A 26,447-nucleotide genomic window follows, 5' to 3' on the forward strand; every position below is an offset into this window, starting at 1 on the left:
CATAAAGACCCTACTAGCTGTTGATGGCTGGCGGCTAGTCGGGGCCAGCGAGAGATATCTGAAATTGGTCCATTTCAATCGCACACAGCGATAACCTCCATAATGGTGCAGGCATGTTTACTGAGCGGGCTGTTCTGTAAATAGTTAAATAAACTATATTTGCTTTTCCATTGGGCTTTCTTTTTGGGGGAAGGGAGAGGGGGGGGGGGGGGGGGAGAAGGTCTACGGTCGGTCTTGCTTGGTGCCTCCAGTGATTCAGGAAACACTCCTCATGTGCCGTGTGTGTGTGTGCGCTCTCGTTTGACGTGCCAGGCTCAGACGCGTGACATCTTCGACTTTAAAATGACGTCACGGAGGCGCGAGCCTCAGCAGGCAGCTCGTTTGTCAACGGCAGAGACGAAGCCGAGCGGCGGCAGGAGACGGAGCTCTCTTTCTTTCTGACTCTCTCTCTTTCTCTCCCCTCTCTCGCTCCATTTCCCTCACCGACACGCTCTCATCCTCTTTCTCGCTCCAACTCCACGGAAACAACCGCAACCACCTCCTTCGCCACCCCTCCTTATTCTTATTTTGGTTGTTTTTCTTTGGTTTTCTTTTTCTTCCTCTATCTCTCAACCAGAGATGTTACCCCAACCAGAGATGTTACCTCCTTCTTAGAGATGCTTGGAGCGCCTAACTCGCGACGACTTCTCTCCAGCTGTTTGTCAACATTTCTGGACGTATATCAGACTGACAACGATGTAGGAAAGAGAGAGAGAGCAGGCGAAGATGCCGACTATGTCTCTTGTTTTTTTGTTCTCTCTTAGTCTTCTTCGCCTTGAGAGGGGGTGAAGAAATGAATGCAAAGTTTGAGTGTTCGCTTTTTGCCTTCCGATTCACCTGCCCACCTACACACGCCCATTAGCCTCCCCAAATGTCTCCAAACCCCCCCATCCCGTCTACTCTGAAGATCATTACCAAGTAGAATAAGTTAGAGGTTGTTTTCTGGCATCGCTGGAGGAATTATATGTGCGGCAGCTCAGTGGATATGGCTTAAATGATGTTGGCGTCACCGTTAGATGGAGAAAAGTCCGTCACTTGAGTGTCGTTAGCCGCTCTCGATTTTGGTTGAACGCTAATCTAAATGGGAAGATACCCGATGGACTAATTCGGCATTTGAGAAGGAGAACATGCGGATAAAACGGAGTGTCGCACGCAGGTAAGATTCGATAAAAATATACATCTTAACACATATATATGTAAAACACCGTATATGTCTCTATTAAATGTTTGAGTGGATTTGAAAATGTGCGTTTCACTCTTCTGATCGCTAACCCTTGATTTTCAAACTACGTCGCTCCAATTGAAGATATGATGATTTATGGCAGCTCTCTATTAATACTTCAGTATAGTCTGGTAGAGTCTTTGGAATAAATATTCTCATTCTATATTCTAATCATATGTATATCGGTTTCATGTGTTTTAAGTTATTAGTATTACTGTATTATTATTATTATGTGTCTCGTTTGAGCGAACAATACATCATCTGAACGCTGGGGGTCGCCAATGTAACGGCGTAAGCAGCGCTTTTGACACGAGGTTGGGTCCGCTCCCCACCTGTGAGAGCACACGCACTCCCACGTACGCACAATTATCTGGCTAATTACCGGGTGAAAACAACAACACCATTAATGGATGCCTTCTTTGTTGTCTAGTAAGAGCAAAGATAGGAGGGAGGCAAATGAAGATCAGACCACCTACTTTGACTTAATGAAGTGTTATGTTTTTGGTTTACTCGTGATACATAAGACCTACCAGCAATTCGATATTTACTCTCAGATCGAATGGCAGGTCACTTGTATGCATGCATGACAATACTGAACATCTCACGGCTAACCTCGCAGGGAAATTATGTTCTCTGGAGACACACATACGATGCTTATTTAATGGGTAACGTGCAAGTACTTCACGACCATGGGTTTGGACAGATGAATCAGAGGTGCAGTTTACCAGTTTCCAGTTAATGAAAATACCGTCATTATGTTTTGACTTGATAGAATGTACTCCTGTCATAATGATGCTAGTCACATGAACCCAATTGTCTTTGCCGACATCAGTCTCCAAATATTTCTTACACAGCTGTCAATCACATTGTATCCAATTGAACACAAAAACTGAAGCAAACAAACTACGAGCTCCTCATTACTGAAGTCATTCTCCTCAGGATAAACACAAGATCACGATTGTATCAAAGACACAAGATTGTGCATTTAAAAAGTAAACCGCAAGCTATAAATGGGGTCAGTTGGGAATCGTTTTGTTTGTTTAAAAAAATATGTATATTTGTTTAATATATCAAAAATATTCATTTTTTCAGGAAAAGATCCAGAACCTGTCATGTATTTAGATTTTTACCAGCAGAGATGAATCCTCCATTAATCATTATTAGCTTTCTTAGGCACATTTCATGCTCATTCCATGGTCAAGATTCCCCACACCAATCTCTCCTCCCACCACTGGAAAGAATATACAGCGCAATGCAACTGCAAAAATATCGCTGGCAGACACCAGTTGCCTTTCAAGTGGGCGCTGTAAGCAGCTCTTCACATCAAAAGGATAGTTAAATATAGGAAGCCATTTAGTTGCAGGAAAGAACAAAAGAAAGTTGGGAGAACGAGATGAATGGTTTGCATGCTACTTTGAATAGATGCTCAGCTTCCACAAGAGCACGATGGGTTTCCAAGCAAACTGATGAAGATCGGTCTATACTTTTCCCCCCAAAAAAGCAAGTTTTTATTCCGGCTCCCTTCTAGATATCCAAAAACATGTTTGGTCCAAGAACTTTGAAACTGCCCATATGTGAGTATGCGAATGGTCGTCTGTCTCTGAGTCCGTCTTCTGATTGACAGATGGTCTGTCCAAGGTCCAGTCTGCCTCTCAACCAATTTTTAAGGGTCTTCCCTTACGAAACAAATGACATTTCTCATCAAGGTGATTTCTGTGGTCAGAGATGAATGCTTTTGATACGGCCAGTTAGAAGTCTTCACAGATGTCGAGGAGTAAAGCTGGCATCGCTGATCTTCCAGTATTCATGTAATTTAGGTGCCACCCTAATAGCGTCTATGAGGGCTATTAGCAATTGGGCCTCTCTGGAGCATGATTAACCTAATTTGCAGTGAAATAGGTTGTGCTGCTTCTCTGAGATTCTATCCTCTGGAGATGCCTGCGCGTCTGTAAGCTCCAACGTCATAAATACCCAGTGCATCACAGTCTGTTGAATCTAGAAGGACCACAACTGGCACTCCCTTTGAAAAGCGTACGACGGAAGACGCGTATGCTATTTCCTGCTGGAATCCGTACTGTTGCCAAGCACAAGAGTGGAGGGGAAAAAAAAACACAACTTGTTTACTTGTACAGAAATGACAACGCCACTCATGGGTGTTGGAACATGAAGTTTTGTACTTAAATGCATTTTCAACAACCTCATGAATAAACAATAGCCATCTGAAAGGTGTGCAAAATGGCAAGAGAGGTTCCTCGCTTTTAGAATTGGTGCATCAAAAACAAACTAGCATGGATTCATTTGTGCCCTTCTCTCAAAAGCAGGACATTGTGCTGGCCGGAGTGCTCGTTTACGGAGCTGTTGCAACGTCACAGATGCAACTCTGTTAGGTTTAAGTTGATAATATTAACCCACTTCTGACACCAGGTCACAGGCAGAAAAAAAATTGCAATTTGATTTCAACACCCCTTCCCATCCAGGTAGGGGCAGTTCACGAAACTACGGTGAACAGACACATGAAGTGATGGAACCTTGACCAAAGGATGACTGCAATCTGTTTTGAATCGATACTTTTGTTAAGTTTGAGTTTCTCGTGGTGGAAAAGAACTTTTCATTCTCTACGGTACTTAAGCTGCTCAGATTCATGGGTTGCCATAGCCTGTCCCAGTCGACGAAAGGCGGACTACACCCTGAATTGGTCGCCAGACAGTCACAGGGCACATATAGAAACGGATGACCATTCAGACTCATATTCCCACCGTCACTGAGTGAAAACTAAATGTTGCCTTTCCGCTGACTTAAACCTTATCAAACATGCCCTCATTAAAGCACAATTCCGATTTCAAAATCAGAATAGCTCTCTCTGATTTGCGTGCCTTGGGAAGAACCTACAGCATGTCCATTTAAGAGCGGCGGCGTGTGGTGCGGGTGATGCAAATGTGCAGGACATCAGAGGCATAGTTTCTACCCAGCAAGCACATATGCAGAGCCTCAGGCGCGGGGCTGTGACAAACTGGCATTCATGTTACTGCATACATACGCACACGTTCAAATCTCAATGTCCAGGGTCTCACCACGGTGCAAGCAAACCGATTGCGTTCCTGAGCATCATTTCAGTTTGGTCTACTTTACACATTGTGTGCGTCCCTCCCTCTGAACACGTCCTTAAAGCACAGAGGGATGAACCTCACAAAACAGAGCCCCATCTGGATTCATGTAGTGCACTTTTAATTTTTTTTCGGATCAATACTGACTCTCCAGTAGATCAGATTTACTATTTGTCATGGACCTTGCCACAAACTTGGCATTTGTCAGGAAGGCACTTTTGACTAAAGTACTTTGAAAATGAGAAAAAGCATCTCTTGCACGCATTAGTGGTAACTGATGTGGATTGTGACGTCGGATGCAATAAAAACATATTTGACTGTGCTGCTCTGAGGTTATTGGAGCCTTTTAAGCTCTTTTTCTTTGCGCCCTTGCTTATGTTTTTGCGCACGAGGGTCATTTTCACCATAGTGAGAACCTTGTGCACAGAGTGGCATTAGCAATAGGATGCCGAATTCTGCACACTCGCTCTTGAAGCTCTTTGTAATGCAGCAAGCTCATTTTTTATTCTTTCATTTTTATAGTGCTTCCAAAAAATGATGGCACTTTACAAAGCAAAAGACAAAAAAACCCAAAAAAGAATAGGAAAAATAAGACAATATCAATATTAACTGGGGGGATATCGTTGGTGCGGGAGTGGGTGAGCAGACGGGCAGCAGAATTTTGGATGTATTGAAGTTTGTTGAGGGTTTTGGTGGGTAAACCCTCAAGAGTGCTATTGGAGTAGTCGAGGCATGAAGTGATAAAGGCGTGAATCAGTATTTCAGCAGATGAAGGAGAGAGAGGGGTGAAATGTTTGTGGTGAAAGAAAGCAGTTTTGGTGATGTGGTTGATGTGGGTTTCAAATGAGAGTGACTGATCAAAGATGACACCAAGGTAATGGGTAGAAGTGGGAAGGGTAGAGCCGTCAATAGAAAGTGAGAAATCAGGGCAAGAATTTTAAAGTGCTATCGGGCAGATGATGTGGATTTCTAATTTCTTGCAATTGGGATTGAGGAAGTTGGTCTGCATCCATTGTTTTTTAATGTCGATAAGTGAGTTGAATGAACGTCAGCAGTGATGGATTTTGGTGGAGATGTCGAGTTGGCTGTCATCGTCATAGCAGTCGAAATCGAGACCATGGTGGCGTATGATGTGACCAAGGGGAAGCATGTAAGAGAGAATGAGGAGGGGGCCAAGCACTGAGCCTTGAGGGACAGGGCTGTGTCAAAGGCGAAGTTCACAAGTGCAGCAAGTCTCCTGTTACACAGCTATACCAGCAGCTGCTCAGCCTTACCACAATCTATTTATTTATTTACACTGAATTCACCCTTCGTTCCCCAAAGGCCTTCTACGCGGAGGCAAGCAACTATTTGCAGAGTCGACTCTGTAATATATTTCTCCTAAATCCAAGATATCTACTGTGGGGGGCTTAATTTGACACCACTGATCCTGTTTTTCAAAGCAACAAAGCCACTGTTAGAGGGAGGGAAAATAAATCAAATAATCATGAGAGAAATACATTTTTATAGTCAGAGAACCTGGAACAAAATAAGTCAATCAGTCAATGTGAATATTACAGCGATGGGGTTTGTCCAAAATGTTTCATGTAAATGATTCATTGCTAATGTACAGGCTGAAATGGCTCCTCTGTTGCCACAAGTAAAAAGCAATTTTGTTCATTTGCGACTTGACATTCTCGCTGACAATTGCAAAGACATTTGTGTGCTTGTATGAGAGTGTAAATTTCTCCATGCTGGGTTTTGTTTTCCCGGATTGCGCAGTCAAAGAGCTTGAGCTTGCTGGCCTCTCCACCTCCACTTTCCAACAACAAACATTTTGCCTAGTCAACAGGACATGTGTCACAGCTCTCCATTTTGTATTATGGTGATGATGCATTGAGGCTCCATCTATTTGGTTCCCTCATAGGTGGCAACATCATGTCAATCAATCAATCGATCAATCAAACTATATTTATACACTTTTCATAGATAAAAATGCAACTCAAAGTGCTGTGCAATAAAAAAACAACAACATTAAAAGAAGACTCCTCCTCTCCCAACATAGGATATATATTCCCACATGCATGCTTATGCTTACGCACACGCACCCACAAACACATAACATGCACACATACTCTGATGACCATGATATTAAAAAAAAAACACGTTGAGGCACACAGAAACCATAAGTGGGGAAAAAAAGCACCCATGGGGAACTGATCCACACTGAGTGGAGCGCAACCACACCTCCCAGCGTGGAGGTCGCCCAAGAGGAAGCGTAAGAAAAACGGTAAATAAAATAATTAAAGAGGCTTAAATTTGAAGAATTTTAAAAAGTAAATAAGTTATTCAAAAGCCAAGCTAAAAAGATGTGCCTTAAGCCTTCTCTTAAAAACATCAACAGTCTCTGCAGACCTGATGTTCTCTGGCAGGCTCGTCCATAGCTGGGGACCAAAATGGCTGAATGCAGCCTCACGATGTGTTTTTGTCCTCACCCTGGGAATAATTAAAAGTCCAGTGCCAAAGGACCTCAGTATCTGCGATGGTTGATGTGATAAAAACAGGTCAGATAAATAAAATGGCCCAAGACCATTAAGACCCTTAAAAACTCATAAAAGCACTTTAAAATCAACGCCAAAACAAACAGAGAGCCGATGCAGCGATTTTAAAACTGGTGGAATGTGTTCCCACCATCTGGTCCTTGTCATGGCTCGTGCGGCTGAGTTTTGGAGGAATTGCAAACTTAAAACGCTCTTTTTAGGAAGACCGGAGAGCAGGGCATTACTGTAATCCAAGTGACAGGAAATAAAAGCATGCATCAGCACTTCCGTGTTGGCCTGAGGGAGAAACGGGCGGACTCTGGCTATATTCTTGAGATGATAAAAACCAATCTTAGTTATATTTTTAATATGAGGAATTAAACTAAGCTCAGAGTAAAAAATGACGCCCAAGTTCTTCTCGCATTGTGAGGGTTTAAGATATTGTCCTTTGGGTAAAAGTTTCTCTCTCTGATCTTCAGGGCCCAAAAACTCATTTTTGTCCTGATTGAGCTCAAGGAAATTTGAAAGGAGGGGGGGGGGGGGGTGTCTCATGATGATTAAAACTGGTGATGTTAAAATATACACCGTAGTGGTCTGACACAGCCAGGTCAACAACAGAGAACACACCTATGTGGACAGGCCGTAAATTACCATCAGGTTGTGGGAATGGGAAGTGCTAACATGTACAAGATTGTCACTGCTGAAACCCTGTTGTTTGCTTGTGGGGGGGAGGGGGGCAGTGTCAGCCTCTGACAGTTTGAATGGGGAAACTGTCTGACGGGGGTGGTATTGATAGCGGGGGCCTGTATGCAAAGCTAGTGAGGGTGGATAGTCCTGAGAGCATCTGGTAATGGCCTGTAGTTGGGTGTTGTGAGATTATTGCAGTGGTTAAGGGGAGAAGTAGAAGCAGGGACACAGGTTGATTCATTTGCTAACAAGAGTTAGCAGGGAGTGGAATTGATGACTGCATGTTGGCAGCTAGCATCAAGCAAAGTTTGGATGAACACCATCCGATTGGTAAAAAGAAGGACGATTCCAAAACTGGTTAAAATTGTAAATAAAATCAAAATCGAGATGACCACAAGTGCGTAGGAGCCATGTATTCGGGCATTAAAGGACGACTGAAGCGCTTGATGCTGCGGGATAGCGTCGGTATAATGCCGCTTATCCAGACCGACAGCCAGCAAGTTCTCAGCAAGGCAAAGAGGGCATGAAAGTCTCTTTTTGTCTGCTCCGGCTGTCAACGCGCTGTCTCGTTCATCCCCTTGTGGACAATGAGCCGGGACATAGATGGTGGAAGAGAGTCAAGAAGACCAGGCGGAATGATTACTATGTCCATAATTTTGGCTGTGGGGTTAATAGCGTGTGATAGTAGCGTAATAATGAGTGCGTCCCAGACAATAACGGTAGTTTGTGGCAACAAAGACACGGAGGGGGAGATTCCTGAAGCCATCATCCAAAATGGTGGTGTTGAGGGCGGGTGAGAGTTGAAGACCGCCCCCGTGAGTGGCGCCAATGAGGTTGTCCACACGTGTATCTGGACACTGCATCTTTGAGCAACCTGACCGGGCCACGCTCCACTCGCCTTAGCGGAGTTACCTAGCAGAGAATGGCTGTGGGCGGCGGGAAATCCGAAGGAGCACCTGGGATCACAGGGTCAGATACGACAGCGGACGTTTCCGACATTCACCAAGGTGGCATCTTACTTCATTTTGCTCTATTGTGCTAGCAAGTGGACAATAAATGTCATCACGACACCACGGTTTTGCTCATTTGCATCAACATTCGAGCTCACAACTGCGGAGACATTTGTGTGCCTTTAGGAGTCTGTGCATTCATCCATGCCCAGTTCCCCTATTGCACAGTCTGAGTGATATCTTTCACTCTCAATCTGTAACATTTTGAAATTAGGCATAAGGTGGATACCACAAACGTAGACACGGATAAGATGATGGTACAACAAGGTTTATGGACAAAACACAATCACAACATAGTACAAATAATGAAACTGGATATAAGATAAGATAAGAAAACTTTTATTAGTCTCACAACGGAGAAATTCCCAATTCACAGCAGCAAAGTTATGAAAGGAAGAAGTAGAAGAACAAAATATAGGAGCTGCTGGAAAGGCAGCCACTCTGCCATATGACAAGAAAAACATAAAGGTGCTTGCAAAAGGCAAGGAAAATATCAATCAATCAAAATGTATTTATAGAGCACATACAAATGCAACTCAAAGTGCTGTGCAATTAAAACTTATCGGACTTCTCGGTTTCTCGGAAGCCCCGCCCCTTACACACACACACACCAATGCCCGACCACGCAATAATTCACTTTAGTTTTTGATTGGGAAAATACATGCCAGGGCTGCCCTCCCCTCACCCCCCCCCCCCCCCCCCAAACCTCTATCCCACCACTGTTGACTAAAGCATGGTGGGGGGCCCCTCATGAGGATTATGTATGAGGGCCGAGACTTCTTGTGCTAAGCCCCCGATTGCATCTAAAAATCGATTATTTCTCCCAACCCATAAGAAAGCCCAAATTAGACCTTGTATTTAGTGAAATCCAAGAAATCCCATCACTGATAGAGTTCTCTTGTATTAATCAAGCCTGAGTAAGCCAGAGTGCACCTCTTGGCAAAGGTGATTATTCTGGGTCACGTTCCCTCCAAGCTGCTTTCCCAAATTAATAGAATTGGCAAGGGCAGAGAGGCACTGATTTGCCCTCATTTTGTTAACAGACTGGGCTCGAGCGTGAAAACAAATTCCCACGGCGATTTGATAAAGGTCAGAATAGTTTCCGCTTCATATCAGGGTATGTTTTCTTTGCAGACAATTAAGGAAGACAGAAATGCAGAGTGATCGGGAAAAAAAAACACGTTATTAATCCTTAGGTTTGTTCTTTGTTGTTGTTGGCCGTTGTTTGGGTTGGATGTTTTTTTCCAAGACATCAGTTGGAAGATTAGGCAGCATTTTACTGCCTAATGGGTTTGTCATTTGACTATGTTGCTATGATAGCGTGAACCGAATGAATAATAATATTTAACGTAATTGATAGGGCTGTAATAATAGTCTGAGAGCATATTATCTCATTCGTTGAGCATACATTGATTGCTTCGCATGACCTAGCAGCTGCAAGTCCAGATATGCGCGAACTTCAGTCACAAAATTCCACTTTATTGTCATGGCTCAGCAGTAAATGTCAGGTTGTCATCGTGTCTACCCTGCTGATGGACCAAACAATGGCAACTATCAGAGCCGTGTCGTATTTACGGGAAATGAGCTGTAATTTTTGAGTCGGAAAAGAAAGCCATCGTGAAAGGCAGAGGGATGGAAGTCATTCGTAATTTGACCTGAAATCAAATGCGTTATGATTTATGCTGACCGTTTGGGATGGCCGTAATAATGAACTAATCAATCATTAAGGGTTGTATTGATTGTGTGTCATTTTGTTGTTGTTATTGATGACTCGCTTCTTGAAGCAATTAGGATCAAACGAGTGCAGTTCTTACACGATCTTGTCAAGGCGGGACAAAATGATTCATAATCGCTGAATACTTTTCAATAATTATTTACTAGGAGGCCCGGTGATCCAGTGGTTAGCGCGTCGTCCTCACAGTGCAAAGGTATTAGGTTCAATTCCAGCTGCGGCCTCCCTGCGTGGAGTTTGCATGTTCTCCCTGGGCCTGCGTGGGTTTTCTCCGGTTTCCTCCCACATTCCAAAAACATGCATGGCAGGCTGACTGAACACTCTAAATCGTCCCGAGGTGTGAATGTGAGCATGGATGGTTGTTCGTCTTTGTGTGCCCTGCGATTGGCTGGCAACCGGTTCAAGGTGTCCACCGCCAACTGCCCGAAGACGGCTGGGATAGGCTCCAGCACAACCCCCCCACCCCTCCCCCTCTCCGCGACCGTTGTGAGGATAAAGCGAGGACTGAAAATGGATGCATGGATAGTTGAATGCGCACAATTGAAAAAAAATTCACAGGGAAATGTTGACAAAAAAATGGAAGTAAATGTCTCATTTTATTCTGCTCAGTGAAATGCATTACAGGTCATTACAAGTCCACTTTTAAAAGTTGTAAGTCGTCATCACAGTTAATTCAAACACCAATCTCAACGGTCTATCCTGCATGTTTCTGTTGCAGTGCCCCGATGCCATTTTCTGTATTCACACTCATGGTGCCATTGTTATAATTTGATGAAGCAGTCAAATGCAGTTTTCTTCGGCGACTGGGTCCTATCTGCCCTCACTGTGAGCCGTGAAAGGAGAAGTGCCCTTGTTCTCTGGCCTGGATGTTATCGGGGAATTTTCACCCCCCACATCCTCCCACACCCCCCCAGAGGGCAAAGATTGCTGCCTCACTCCTTCCCTGGTCTCTCTTTTCTTTTCTTTTTTTCAATCTCTTTGGCTCTCTTCGGGCAGTATAAACGCATGGTCGCCATCCCTCTATTTTAAGTCTTCTCCCCAGTGTGAACTGGTTGTCCTCGAGGCTGGCAGAATTAGGGGAAGTGGAATGGATGGAACCACAATGTATGAGCGCTCACCAGCATCACGTTTATTCTTCCGGCATCCTCACTCTTTCTTCATGAAACTTTTGAGTTTGCTCAATCAAGCAACACAACAATCGGAGATACTTAGGAATATGTCTCGGAGTGCAAGACTTAAAAGGAGTCATAATCCACACACTCATTCCCCCTGAGGCATTTCAAGAGAAGTGTGAGTGTATCAAGGTTTTGCAGAGGGGGGTGGGGGGATGGCTATAAATAAAAAAAACACCACGCTCATTTTCAATAGGAAAAATATCTGACACGCCAAGGAAAACAATGATTGTTACATTCTTATAGATCAAAGGTCTCAAATTCAAGGCCTGGGGGCCAGATCTGGCCCGCCACATCATTTTATGTGGCCCTCGAAAGCAAATCAAAGTTGTCAACTTTCATGTTGCGTGCGAAAATCTCAACCAAAATTTCAAATTCTCATTTGAAATAAATAAGAGTGATACAGTCAGCATTTTCTTGTTACCAAACCCCTCATTACAGTACCTGAAACAATAGGTGCATAAACCGTTATTCTAGACTTCTTTATATGGTTTCAGTCATAATGGGCCGACAAGGGAATTTGTAACTAAAATCTGGCGTGCGAAAAAAATGAGTTTGACACCCCTGTTATACATCCTCACTTCACTCGGAGAAAATGCACCGTAAATTGGCTGTAATAAAAAATATATATTATTCAGAGAAACTTCAAGGGCTGACCGCAATCCGGTCATGGTGGTGAAATGCACCATATAAACAAAGTTGTGCTATTTTGTAACGTTCATATATATTGTGCTATATTGTAACAACACTGACACACGTTAACATTTGAAAAGTAATATTAAAGAATGCCACTTCAACTTTTTTATTTTTATTTTTCTGTAAAAGCAAAATCATTTTCAGGAGATTCAGATGTTACCCGGTAATCCGTCATTGTTGTTGTAGATAATGACCATGTTCACGCATAGCCACATAACTGGGACACCACGTCATTGTCTCTCGAGATGCTTACTGGGTTGAATGGAGTCAAAGATTCAGCTCGTGGACAAATGACACAAGTACATAATTCTGAATGATTGCAACTCTGAACAACATGCCCTGTTTCATGAGATAGTGAGAATATGTCAGTGATCAGCAAAACTCCATTCGAATGTGATTACCGGTATTTGGAAAAGAGGTAATGGGACCGATTATCTTGTCTGACTGATCAATCAGGCCGTAGTGGATCGCGATCTCACGTAACTTTATGAAATATGGCGGTTTGAATTTTTCATTTAGTGCACCTTTGAGATGCATTTTTGGGAAACATCTAATTGAACAACAAAATGTATGGTCAGAGGATTAAACTGAAATTTTGAGCACACGATCCCAGTCAGAGCCTTACACAGACTAATATTTTGCTCAAAACTGTGACCCAATTGCTGTCAAATGTCCGACAAACCCCCCCCCAAAAAAACGTTTGTAATAACAGCTATGTATTACTCTTGCAATATGTTTGGAAAGTTCCCTTTCTCTGTTTGGATCCGCCAGGGAAAACCACCCACTGTAGTTTGAAACTTCCTCAACTGAAGCTGTAACAGTTTTTTCACAGTAGGTTTTTTTTTCTCAAAGTGACATTAATGGATGTGTGTGTTAGAGAGAGAGAGAGAGAGAGAGAGAGAGAGAGAGAGAGAGAGAGAGCGAGAGAGACAGTGAGAGAGAACAAGGAAACACAGTTAAGCACATAAACACATTATCAATTGCTAATGCTACCACGAGTCACAGCATTAGTTACTTTTGGTTCCCTGAAATCTTAGCGAGGGCCTGACTATACTCGCTAAACCCCGACACGAAAACGTCCCACTGAGAGATAAAACAAAGCAGCCATTGAATCATTGATTCAGTCTAAATCCTGTCTGCCAAAGAGAATCCGCTTCCGCATTTGCCTTTTATAGAATTGGAGTCACCTTCACCGAGGGACCTTTCAATGACAGTGTGGGTTAGAAAATGATGTGGACTCAGCAGTGAGGCTGTCAAGACCACGCTGATAGCGTTGACAGCCCCGAGCTGCAAGGCGATGAAAGAATGAAAGACATGCCTCTTTCACCGCCTCCGCCCACCAAAATGGGAAGACCACCTATTGAAGCATCACTTCTGCAAACTCAAGACAAGTTCTAATTAAAGACCTGCACGACTCCACACAAGTGATCACAGTGTGATGCCGACACTAGAAGTGGGCCAAGGATACAGTACAATAGACAATAATTGGGTGCCATTTCTAATTAGCTGCAGAGATGATTGTTTATGGGATCTGATGTGACAGAAAGAAAATATCGCCTGATGATTTCGGGTTATATTGTACCATTTGCCGTTAATTGAAAATTTCTGGCCGCGTGCATTCTCCCATCAACAGAAATCTATCATTTGGAGCCTTTCCATTCATTGAAAAAGCAAGTAAGATGGCCGACGATTAAGCAGTGTCCAGCGACGAGTCCCGCCGCACCCGAGAAGAGCATTCCTACGAATTTCACGACCAGCAATATGTCAAATAGAAACAAATGATGCCAAAAGTAACTTAACACTTCCAACATAAGTTTTTCTGAATCCACCCGGGAGAATGGGGTCCATGCTGCTCGCTTGCCTTCTTCCGTCGACACTTTTCTTCTTCCAGATGCTTTTGTAAGTCTAGCGCCCCGTGAAGGTGAAATGCGATATTGCACGTTAAGATTCAGTTAACCGCCTGCCAGGCGAGGTCCGACCTGTGCTGATGGCGTGGGACACACCTGGCACTTGGCACTTACCGACTACACCAACACTCGTAATGTGTGCCTATCACATTGCATTAACATATTATACCCTATTAACTGCCCCCCAACCTCCTACTCCAAAAACAAGCTACGCCAGCAGCCTTTTTTTCACCTGGAGCTTTTCTACTTCAGACATGCTGCTGGTGGATTTATTTTATTATTAATTTTTTTTTTGGTAGCATTCTTACAACTGCAACTCCAGTCATCGTAATAACACAATTGTGATGAAAATATGGAATCAATTTTATTTGCTTATCATCAAATATGTTCAAGGGGCTCGCCCGGTCTTTCACAAAACAACAACTTGAAATAAATTTGATCCTGGTTGTCACGGCAACCAATCGAAAGCAATACTGGCACCAGCTACACTGAGGCACCTCTAAAAATACACTACAGTAACTTGCTTACAGTTAAGCACACACACATATGCACAATGTACAGCACGAGTACATAAAAAATGATGATGATGATGAATTACTGGAGCAGCACAGTGCGCTGTAAAACAATGACCATTTCATTGCGCAGCAATGTGCAAGAGTAAACCCCCATGGTGTTTTGTGCCAACTCACCTTGGGGCGGCCTATGAAAATCCGCTACTTCAGAGGCCACCGACTACCATGGTGAGTGCTTTGGAGTTAACTCACTGAAATCCATGAGATCCACTGTGTTTTGGCATTTATTTAACTGAAGACTCTTGGTGTGAGAGTCTGTTTTTTATTTTGTCTGTTATTCATCTGTGATTGGTCACCAGCTCATGATATACCCCATCTTTTGCCTCAAAGTCAGCTGGGATAATGTCCGCTTTATTACAACAACCCACCTTTAAAATAATAGGGTTAAGTAGATAGATGGGCGAGTAGGTTTACTTGTGCAGAGTTGACGGAGGAGCAGCGACGAAAAAGTGCGAAGACCCGGACATGTAAAAGCTTGATCGTAGTGGCGTCAAGGCAGTTGTGCAATTAATCTAGGCTGCACTGTTGTGACAGTTCCAGGCCACAATTCTCTCTCTTACATCCCTTTGCTAAAATACAAGCACCAGTTGATCATATCTACATGAAATCCACGAGGTAACGCTGACATGAAGCAAAAAGAAGGGCTGGATAGTAAGTCCCCAGATTTCAGAAGCACTCAACTTCCATTGTGGCTCATTTCAAACATTTTGAGAAAAAAAGGTTACGAGGCCAATATCCTCTCATGCAAAACAATCTTTATCTTAATACCCCCCGTAATCGAAGAATGAAAACAATCATCGTCATCCTTTACCCTGCCTTTTATTCAGCATTTTGTTGTGAAGCTAACTGGAAAGGCAATATGAGGCTCATTTCATCCTTCATGATGTGAGGAACTTGAGCCTTTCAGCTAATTAGTCTGTCCTCACTTTTCGTGTTTGCAAAGCACTGAACCCAACAAATTATATTTTTGACCTAGTACAAAAGAAAAAGATTTTAGGCTGTCATAAAATTTTGGTTATCGGTAGTGCTGAAAATATTTGCAATTAAATCCACCGCTATGGTGTATAATAGTGTGGCCATGAAAACGAGGAATGGTTCAATCGCAAATGTCTGTTTGGCACAACATCAAATCAACTTTCTTTGCCAAAGATTCGAGATTAAACATGAAGATCAAAGTCGAGCCGTGTGTAACCGCCCCTCCCAACACTGCCACCCGACTGCTACTTCATATTTTATTTTACAACAAACTATTCGGTTCTACTGTGTGCTTTGAGATTCTTGATTAGCTCATTCAATCACAGTCATTTTCACTGGAGCAACCCCCTCAATCCCAGCGTTTTACTGGATTTTGACCGATCTTGCATATGAACATGGAGCCGACCAAAATAAAGTATGGACTCTCTTCTTTCAGCAGAAAAAAATCTTTTTCCTTTCTTCAGCAATCGGCATTACAAAATTACAAGTTTCATGGAAATGGTGATTCCTGGGCAAAAAAGTGAGAAAAAGACTTTTTTGTCAAATTATGCTTTTCAATCACGTGAGGTACCACTGCCACCTACTGGTCGCTTTTTAAAAAAATGATTTACAATGCAAACGGCTTATTCTCATTCACAGATTGCATCAGACCCTCCTCCTCTCTGTGATGCAAAAAAAGACTTAGACGTACAAGTACGTCCTTGGTAGGCAGGGCCTAATTTTAAAAAGACGCACAAATACGTCTTGTGGAATGAAAGAGTTAGGAGGTTGCTAATAATGCTCATGTTCTACATACCTTTGGTCAATTTAAACCTTCCCAATCGTGAATAGGAATTGTCCCCGGTTCACCAGAGGTTTCAATTGCTCAGTGTTGAGCTCCAAATGTGGCTTTCCAACCAAAACCCATCTGTCTTTTTCCCCGCAGAGAGAGCATTCACCGCCATTATGTTTTGTGACCCTGTCCTCTGAATCAGGGAACATCACAATCTGCACTAAAAGGATTTCCAACCGTATTGTTTAGGCTTAACTTTTTTTTACTTAGGTTGGTAATGACGGCATGATGGAGCATGTGCTCAAAAAGTAGGACACCAGACACCCATTTGCATCAGAAAGCAATCTGGTATGCTCTCATCGCTAATACTCATCTTTAGCTTTCATCTGTGATGTACACATGCAATTTTTACATTTTTATTTTTTGGTATGGTCTCAAAATATTAGTCTTGATATTAAATTACGAATCCCTGATGTCTGTTGAATCAGTTTCTTTATTTTTACTTTTTGGCGCGGGAGGGGCGTCGCTTGTTGTATAGGGTGGCAACAAAAAAATCGCTAAAAGTTCAAAATGAATTTCATGATCAATTTGCTGTGTTGCGTGATTATTACATCAGTCACCCTGTTCTGTCCCTGCTGTGTACCTTGTATTGAAGTGTGCTGTTCCTGTTGTGTGTGCGCCTTGGCCTCTTTGGGGGAAATGCGCATGCAAATCACGTCAGATGAAAGACCAGAAGAAGCAATTGAAGACTGAACCGCATTGAATATAACTTGTTTGTAATCATAGGAAGAATACATACTTGTCCGTCGGGTTACATGAGCTTTATGTTGATGCAGTGTTTTGAAAAATTGTTCTTTTGGATAGCGGCCCGGTAGTCCACTGGTTAGCACGTCGGCTTCACAGTGCAGAGGTACCGGGTTCGATTCCAGCTCCGGCCTCCCTGTGTGGAGTTTGCATGTTCTCCCCGGGCCTGCGTGGTTTTTCTCCAGGTGCTCCGGTTTCCTCCCACATTCCAAAAACATGCGTGGGAGGCTGATTGAACACTCTAAATTGTCCCTAGGTGTGAGTGTGAATGGTTGTTCGTTTCTGTGTGCCCTGCGATTTGCCCGATTCAGGGTGTCCCCCGCCTACTGCCTGAAGACAGCTGGGATAGGCTCTAGCACACCCCCGCGACCCTAGTGAGGATCAAGCGGCTCGGAAGATGAATGAATGAATGTTCTTTTGGAGCCAGAGAAGAACCTTTTCTTAGCCGCTGGCTCTGTTGACAGGGTTTTGCAGTGAATCTGTTTGCTTTGCTCGCGATGTTTGTAAAACGCATAACGTGTCGAGTTCACATAAACCCGTTATACGTGTTAATCAACGTAAGGGTCAATAAACAACTCCAAAACAAGCAAAGTTGGACTATTTTAAGAGAGCCGTAAAATGATTGACAAGATTTGCTCACATTAAAAATAGAGAGAGAGAGAGAGGGGGAGAGAGAGAGAGAGAGAGAGACTGTGTTGGGATTGTGCTAATGGCTGTACAGTAGTTTAAAAACCCAAAAGGCTTCTTCATTTCTCAATTTTCTATGTGGATTCCCTCGATTTATGCCCCAGAAGGGGGTGTTACCTGGGGGCGCTCATCAAAAGGGGGTTGCTGTTGACAGACATGGAAACGACCGACCGACCAACCAATCACTCAGATAGTGAACACTGTATTTGTACACATATATCCATCCATCCATTTTCCGATCATCTTATCCTCACAAGGGTCGCAGGGGGTGGTGGAGCCTATCCCAGCCGTCTTCGGGCGGTAGGCGGGGGACACCCTGAACCGGTTGCCAGCCAATTGCAGGGCACACAGAGACGAACAACCATTCGCGCTCACACTCCCACCTCGGGACAATTTAGAGGGTTCAATCAGCCTGCCACGCATGTTTTTGGAATGTGGGAGGAAACCGGAGTACCCGGAGAAACCCCACGCATGCCCGGGGAGAACATGCAAACTCCACACAGGGAGGCCGGAGCAGGAATTGAACCCGGTACCTCTGCATTGTGAGGTCGACCTATGGACCACCGGGCCTATATATAAATATGTATATATATATATATATATATATATATATATATATATATATATATATATATATATATATATATATATATATTCATTCATCTTCCGAGCCGCTTGATCCTCACTAGGGTCGCGGGGGGGCTGGAGCCTATCCCAGCCGTCTTCGGGCAGTAGGCGGGGACACCCTGAATCGGTTGCCAGCCAATCGCAGGGCACACACAAACGAACAACCATTCACACTCACACCTAGGGACAATTTAGAGTGTTCAATCAGCCTGCCACGCATGTTTTGTGGAATGTGGGAGGAAACCGGAGCACCCGGAGAAAACCCACGCAGGCCCGGGGAGAACATGCAAACTCCACACAGGGAGGCCGGAGCTGGAATCGAACCCGGTACCTCCGCACTGTGAAGCCGACGTGCTAACCACTGGACTACCGGGCCGCCCTATATATATATATATATATATATATATATATAATTTTTTTTTTCTTCATAATTGTATGACTATAAGAGCTAATGCAGCAACCTGTCTGTGTACCTTTGTGCACTGCCAATTTGAAAGAATGTGTTTTTGAATAGAGGGGTGGAAATTAAAAAAAAAAAAGTTTGACTTTATCCCATTTGACTGGTTATCAAATTAATAATTTTAGCCCTAGTTTAGTGTATGTAACACTGATTGGCGCACTCCTTGAAACAATAATGTTTTGTAAAATTGCGCACCCGGTGTCATTTTGCGGTCATTTGTCCACCGTATGCTTCTTAATTCAGCTTTCTTCTCCAAACACTGTCGCCTCCATTGTGATGATTGCCAGGATCTGAGTCGAGGTCAGGGCTGAAGCTCTTGAAATACTAATTATACTTGTCAACAATATGTCGACCTTGTCACTACGGTGTCGTGACCACATCAGTTACCTTTTATGGCTCAATTAAAATGTCATTCTAAATTATTTATCAGGCAGTGTACTTGTGCTTTCCTCTCCGGTGTTTATATTTGGGAGTAAGTTGCATAGTGTCTCAGTGCCAGTGAGGCTTACGGAGAAACCTAAAAGAAAAGTATTAACTCCTTTTAAAGTGTCAAATAAAACCCAAGTGTTATTTGCCTCGACCATGTCATAGTTTTGCAATGCTATGGCTTGTTACTTCAAATCGATGTGGTGATTCCAAATCAAATCCTTCACATGCTTGAGCTGAACATGTTCAAGGATAGACGCAAGATATACTTGAATGAATCAAGGAAGAAATGCGGCTTTGTCACCGGGCGGCATTCGTGGTTGTCTACCGTTGAAACATAAAAAGGGAAGAATTTGGATCAAGATTTCTGCAATGTGCATGCTGTTCTTTTCTCTGTTCCGGGTGTATCACGGGAGAGTTACCTTACTGAACATAGCAATGCATTCGCTATCATAATTAGCCTCTGGGAAACATATGCTTTTTGTGTCTGCGGTAACTAAGGCATGAAATGAGGATTAGGTAAAGGGTGAACGTCCTTGTGTGTTGCTTTAATTATCCCGGGGTTCATATGCATCTGGAAATTCAAGGCCTTCCAAATGCAAAACGTCAAAGGATAAAAACCATCATCGTCTGTGTTGTACATTCACTTTCTCTGACCTTTACACTTTAATTCAAGTGGGTTTCAGTGAAACAAATTAATAACGCGGCTTAATTGAGTCAAAGTTATGGAGTAAAACTTGGCCAAGAGTTTAAATGGAGGGTAAATACAGACCGTAATCTTTATGATAGACCCTTACTTATCAAATTTGTATGGTTTGAATACGTAGTGCGCAGCCTGATTCTCAAATGACTTTCCTCTTTTCATGTCTTCTTTTATCAGCAGTCCATCTGCTTTGAAGCCAGGCAGCTGTGTGGGGCACCGGGTATGGATTCTGCTGGCAATGACCCACATGACCTTGGACTTCTCTGTCTGCAGCCCCCTCAGTCAAGGTTTGGCGCTCAAACTCATGCCTAAGCCGGTGCCTCGCTCAAGACCTCGCCTGCAGCCCGTTTGGGACACGCCGAACACCATCCACTGGAGAACGGTCAGCCCTCTGGCGCGCAAGCTTTTGACCCCTATCCCTCCACCCCAAGACAATAAATTAAGGATAGGGCCAAAGGTCGCAGCGCAAAAGTCTCGGAAGACCCTGCACAAACGACCGGCACCATGTAAGGAATGCAGGTTGCCGTACTCTGAAATGGAGATGGGTGAGCCAGTCATAGCGGAATCTCCAGCGGCTTTTTCCAGAGCAAACAGGGGAGACGCAGCAAGGTTGCTACTCAGAGCCAGAAGGCAGCTCAAATGGGAGAGCTTCGACAAGTCTCAGGAGGGCCGGACTACTACGGTGGCCGGATTTATTGACTGGGGACCTACAGGCACAGATAGTACAGATGAGGACGGTAAACATCAGCCCAAAGTTAACCTGCCCACCCGGGCCTTAACTACCACAGTGGCAACAACCACTAGCAGTACTACTAGGCTCTCCCAAAGGACGTTTATTATGGTGACTACACCGGAACCCAAGAGGCTCAGCACCACAAAGGCTGCAAACAGCTTTGGGGAGACTGTCAAGCCACCAAAGCCATATGGAGATACATCAGGTAAGATGTCTCCAGCCATTTGCTTATCAGTCTGTCTGCACTGCCACAGAGATTCATTGTGTGGAGAAAACAAGTTTTATTTAGACTGCCATAACCCCCCACCAAACAAGATGAGTCAGTTGTTTTCCTCCCTCTTGGCTGTTTGCATGTTATTGGGTTACTTTGTTTGCATTGGACAAATCTGACACAAAGGATTTCCACAAACCTTGTGGATAGGTTACCGTATTTTCTGCACTATAAGGTGCATCGGATTATAAGGCGCACCTTCAACGAATGGCCTATTTTAAAACTGTTTTCATGTATAGGGCACACCGCATTATAAAGCACATTGAATAGAAGCTACAATAGGTGCTGCTGTGGTGTTATGCATCCACTAGATGGTGCTACGCTAAAGGGAATACAATACAATGCAATTGCAGCTTTATTTACACAGAGCTTTCACAACCGCTGCAGTTGTAACAAAGCACTTGACATTTTAACATTTAAAATACTACTGCCAAGGAACCAGAATATTGATCCATATATAAGGCCATTTGATTATAAGGCGCATTGATAGCTTTTGAGCAAATGTTTTTAGGTGCGCCTTATAGTGCGGAAAATATGGTACACAAACAATTTCCATTAACTTTGTGGATAGTAGTTAGATTACATTTCAGTGCAGAGTGGAATAAAAATTTTGATCGAGGAATTTATATTTTCATATCACTGTTCGGCCTCAGTAGTACCATCAACACCACGCATAGTCCAAAGTGCAAGTAGTACTGTCTCATTCATTGTGCGTTTCTGGCAAAAGGTTTTTTGTGTTGTTTGTTGTTTTGTGATGTATGTTTGCTGTCTTGCATCAGACATGTATTTGTGTGCAGTTGGAACCCAGCTGTTTTGGGTGTATGTGGATAGAATATATCCTCGCTATCCTGTGGAACGCGGACAACCATTCATTTTTTTTCTTTTTTATGAGAAAAATGGGTGTACGTGTTTTTCACAGGACAGCGACGATATGTTCATCATCATGTTGTCTTTTAGACTTGCCCCCACGGTGCCAACTTACTTAACCATGCTAAATATTTCAAGCTATTGATTAAAAATGCACCGTACATTCCAGTTTGACGTGTCCTATTTAAGCGAAGGCAAGCCTAAACATTCCTTTTCTCCAGCAGGCGTTTTTCTCTCATATGGGCTACATAACACACTCCTATTCACCTAAACCAGGTTCATCATGTTTTCTCTGTTGAACTATGCATCCACAATTAAGACTTCAGTCGCCCTGCTTTTTGTTTTTGTTTTGTTTGTTGTTTAACACATTTGGCATCAATTGCACCCCCAGCTGAATGTAACATTATTGGTGTATAAAATCATCCAAAGACATTTTGCCCCAGATTCAATTTGATTTGTTTAATTCAAAACATTTGAAGAAACTGCAGTTTTTAAATACTCCTTTTAACTTTACATAAGGCTCCTGTCACTACAGATTAGGAAAAAAAGTACTTATCATAATTAGTCAGGCTCTCAGTAACTGTGAGATTACAGTATGTGCACTCACCCTTGCGCTAAATAATCTGCATGAGTCAAACTGACTCATGAATAACGTCAGCAGTCAGCACAAATGAAAGTCATTAATATGCTTTGTCTCAGTGAATAAGCACATATCTAATTTGTGTGTTTATAGTTGTCTGGGATGTATTGGGTGGGCGGGTGTTGAGTGCACAATCCCCCAAATTCATTCAGAAAAACGCCCCTCTGACAGGAAATTCGTTGGTGAGCAGTGGATGTATTACCCAGACTTCAGTTGAGTTCAATTCAATTTTCTTATTCTAAGTATTTTCACAATGAAGTTTGAAACACGGCGGCTCGATGGACAACTGGTTAGCGCGTGCAGAGGTCGAGGGTTCAATTCCAGCTTTGGCCTCCCAGTGTGGAGTTTGCATGTTCTCCACGTGCTGGTGTGGGTTTTCTCCGGGTACTCCGGTTTCCTCCAACATTCCAAAAACATGCATGGCAGGCTGATTATACACTTGAAATTGTCCCTTAGTTTGAGTGAGTGAGGTATGGTTGTTTGTCTTTGTGTGCCCTGCGATTGGATGGCAACCGGTTCAGGGTGTCCCCCGCCTACTGCCAGAAGACAGCTGGGATAGGCTGGATAGGCTCTAGCATCCTCCGTGACTCTTGTGAGGATAAAGCAGATGCTTCTGAGCATGCTAAACACACTTTCAAGATTTTTTTGCTCTTCAGGAAACACACTGTTCAAACCTACATGCCCGACCTCATAGAAGGAATTTGCTGTGGAATTTTTGTCTTCCCTTTCTTTTCGATATAATAACTCTCCATTTTATTTCATTTTATTTGCACGGCTATAATTCAGACTTTTGAGCACGATCTTGACATAATAGTGGGAGCATAACAGAGTGTCCAATAGCCGCAACACCACATTCGCTCCGGCCCATTTTGCCAACGTGCAGATGAACGCCATCCATAGATAGCTCAGCTATCACTTCAATATTGCCATTTGTACGTGTAGTCGGGTTGTAGAGTTTGACAAACAGAACATGACAGGCTACTCTTGGCTGAAATTTTTTTTAAAAAGCTAATAATCTTATTCTTTTGCAAATGCATTCCGATCAAGGTCTGTCACGAAATGCTGCTTGAAGGCAGGTGGACCGAAATGCACTTAAACAGCTCAGAGCAGCCAGCAAACTGAATAATAGCCAAGGAAGTAGGAATAACACACAAACACACTAAAGCAAACAAACAAAAAGACCACTTTAAAAAATAAGAGTTATCATGAAACATTTATTAAAATAAATTGAGTGGAACCTCAATTTATACATGACCTCAGGAGGGACCCCAAAGCATGCGTTTCTATGTCCTCGTATGGTTCCTGGTAATTCTGAATGGCTGTGCTGTTCAAACTGCCAACTCACTGAATGCCGAACCGACGGGGCTGTTGGCACCGTTGTAGATAAAGCGATGATTGAAAATGCAGTCGGAAAAAGCACTTCCGATAATTTGCCCCTTACTAAATGCTCGTGAAATGGTAATATAAATGCAAATAAAAGTGCCGTTTGTAATGTATTGCGGTCTTCCACCTTTGTTTTGTAACCGTGAAGTGTAGAGGTGACTGGAGGGTTGAGGAAGAGTGTGAAATGAAAAGAGTCAGAAAATGAATGCAATTTTGAGAGTGGAGCAATGTGAGGACGTTTCAAATTAATATCAAGTGGAGTAGGAGTTACAAGCTTAAAGAAAAACATTCACTGATCATTGAAATGTATCATTCAAACCTGTGTTAAGACCTGCGAAGACCTATCACTAAGCCTCTTAAAAAAAAAAAAAAGGACATGAAAACACACAAACCACTTTCACTGCAGTTACCCTGGCCTGTCAAATTTATTTCCCCATGATCAGTATTGATGATTGAAAATGGATGAAAAATCAATCTTCTCCCGGGTATTTCATGTAGACTGAAATGCTGATGGCGGTTGACAGGCTAGGCGAGTCACACCCCCTTTTCCACAATTTACACCCAGCCAAGAGGACATGAAGAGACCAGAGCGTGCAGATGCTTTCACTGTCTGTCCTTTGCTCAGCAACTTTTTCATGGCTTGACATATCCGCCTCGAGCAAGAGAGGTCCAGATGCTGTCTTTTTTTTTTTTTTTTTATACCACGATTAGACAGGAAAGAGAGCCGTTTGGAATATTTGAGATGAATGGTATTCCATTGCCCGTCTGCTAACCAGTTAAGATAATCTAAGTCAAGAAAATAAGCTTCTCCTGACGGAAACAGGGACTAGCTAATTTTAAATGTCAGAAATGTGACATGGATTGTGGATGCACATAGGGGAGCTGGGGGCGGGGCTTGGAACCAATTAGGGCATTTACATGGAAAATGCTACTTTTTCTACCAGAACAAATTAATTTCATAAGTAGAGGTACCACTGTAGTTGTTACATATTTTGATGCATTTTATACTTTAGGAAACATTTCTGTGTGATTTTCTTTTTTTTGGGGGGGTGGGGGGGGCTTGGAACAGATTAGGGCATTTCCATGGAAAATGCGTCTCTCCTTCCAAAATTTTCTATTGAAGAAATTTCTTGCCGAACACATTGATTTCGTGAGTAAAGGTACAACTGTATTTCAAAAGCATGCATTTAATTACAATAATATGTGAAAACATGTTTTTATTACATTCATATATTTTTTTAAACATGATTGTCGGTGAAGTAGTCACTAATTATATTACACTAGCTGGTTCGCCGCCCTCTGAGCGGCTCATCAGCTAGTTCCTGCGGAAGGCTGGTAAGGTGGTGGTTCGCCGCCCTCCGGGCGGCTCATCAGCTAGTTCCTGCGGAAGGCTGGTAAGGTGGGCCTTCGGCCCACAAAAGTGTTGTTGCTTGATTCAACTTTTTGTTCATCTTCATTGCTTATCGCGAAAATAAAGAGATGTTTAGCTCTACTAAATAACTAACAATTTTATTGCAATGCTTGTGGGTAGACAACATTTTTTCGCTAAGATGCCCACGCGATCGTAGTGAGCCACTGCCTGAGCGGCGCAGTGGCGGCGCGCAGTGGCGGCGCGCAGTGGCGGCGCGCAGTGGCGGCGCGCAGTGGCGGCGCGCAGCGGCGCGGTGAAGTAGGTACGTTTTGAAAAGGGACAGACGGAAGGACAGACCGCGTGCGGGACGACGCGCAATATATATATAGATTGGACACACCTCCCGACAGGAGGTGGGCATGTTTCACCGCCATCTTTTTGCGATGGATACCCGCAGAAGACAAACTTAGTGAACGTTTTTCCTCATTATGATGACTACAGCATCTGTAAAAATAGCCATGCACTTACTCAGTCGCTTGAGGTCATACTTAAAGTCGTTTGGGGCGACATTTTGCTTGCACGTCTGCTGAAGAAATTGTTGGTAGGCATGCTAAGTGTCCTCCCTGTGAGGCACCGTAGTACGCATGCTTCAAAATGCACGCACTTTGAGCTTACGTCTTGAATTCTACAAGTTCACCACTAGATGGCACAAAATTCTACACACTGTATATTTAAGGTATCAGTACTCGTGGTGACTGCCAATACCGGCCACCGATACTTGAGGGAAACAAAATCTGACATTCTAAGTACAGCTCGGCTGCAGTTGATGCGATTATGCTGTGATGCTATTACTGCTTCAGAAAGAAAGGTCTCTTTTCACATTTTTGTCATTATGTATTTGTGAATACTAAAAGAGTGAATACTGGTTCTGAAAAAAAAAGTGATATCAAACATAAATATATTCGATCAATGCCGACAGATATTATTCTCTTCTAAAAGACACCACCATCGTAGCAAAACACCCCAGTTTCCTCTTTTTGGCCATGTTTCCATCCAGACTGACTGAATTATTCAGTGATGCCTTTGAC

The 26,447-nt window shown here is 43.2% G+C and overlaps 1 protein-coding gene across 2 annotated transcripts in view; it reads left to right on the forward strand.

Moving 5' to 3' along the window:
* Window positions 1-361: 361 nt before the first annotated feature.
* Window positions 362-26,447, forward strand: part of ajap1 (adherens junctions associated protein 1) — a 43,330-nt gene continuing 17,244 nt past the window's right edge. Inside the window, exons 1-2 of one of the 2 annotated variants that reach the window (XM_052057386.1) lie at window positions 362-1,195; window positions 20,295-21,052. In XM_052057386.1, coding sequence (XP_051913346.1) covers window positions 1,167-1,195; window positions 20,295-21,052 — 787 coding nt within the window. In that variant the 5' untranslated portion in view covers window positions 362-1,166. Of the gene's footprint in view, window positions 1,196-20,291; window positions 21,053-26,447 lie in introns of both variants that reach the window. The other variant, XM_052057385.1, reaches the window with a different exon arrangement.

The sequence above is a fragment of the Hippocampus zosterae genome, chromosome 2 (genome assembly GCF_025434085.1).
Source record: "Hippocampus zosterae strain Florida chromosome 2, ASM2543408v3, whole genome shotgun sequence".
NCBI lineage: Eukaryota > Metazoa > Chordata > Actinopteri > Syngnathiformes > Syngnathidae > Hippocampus > Hippocampus zosterae.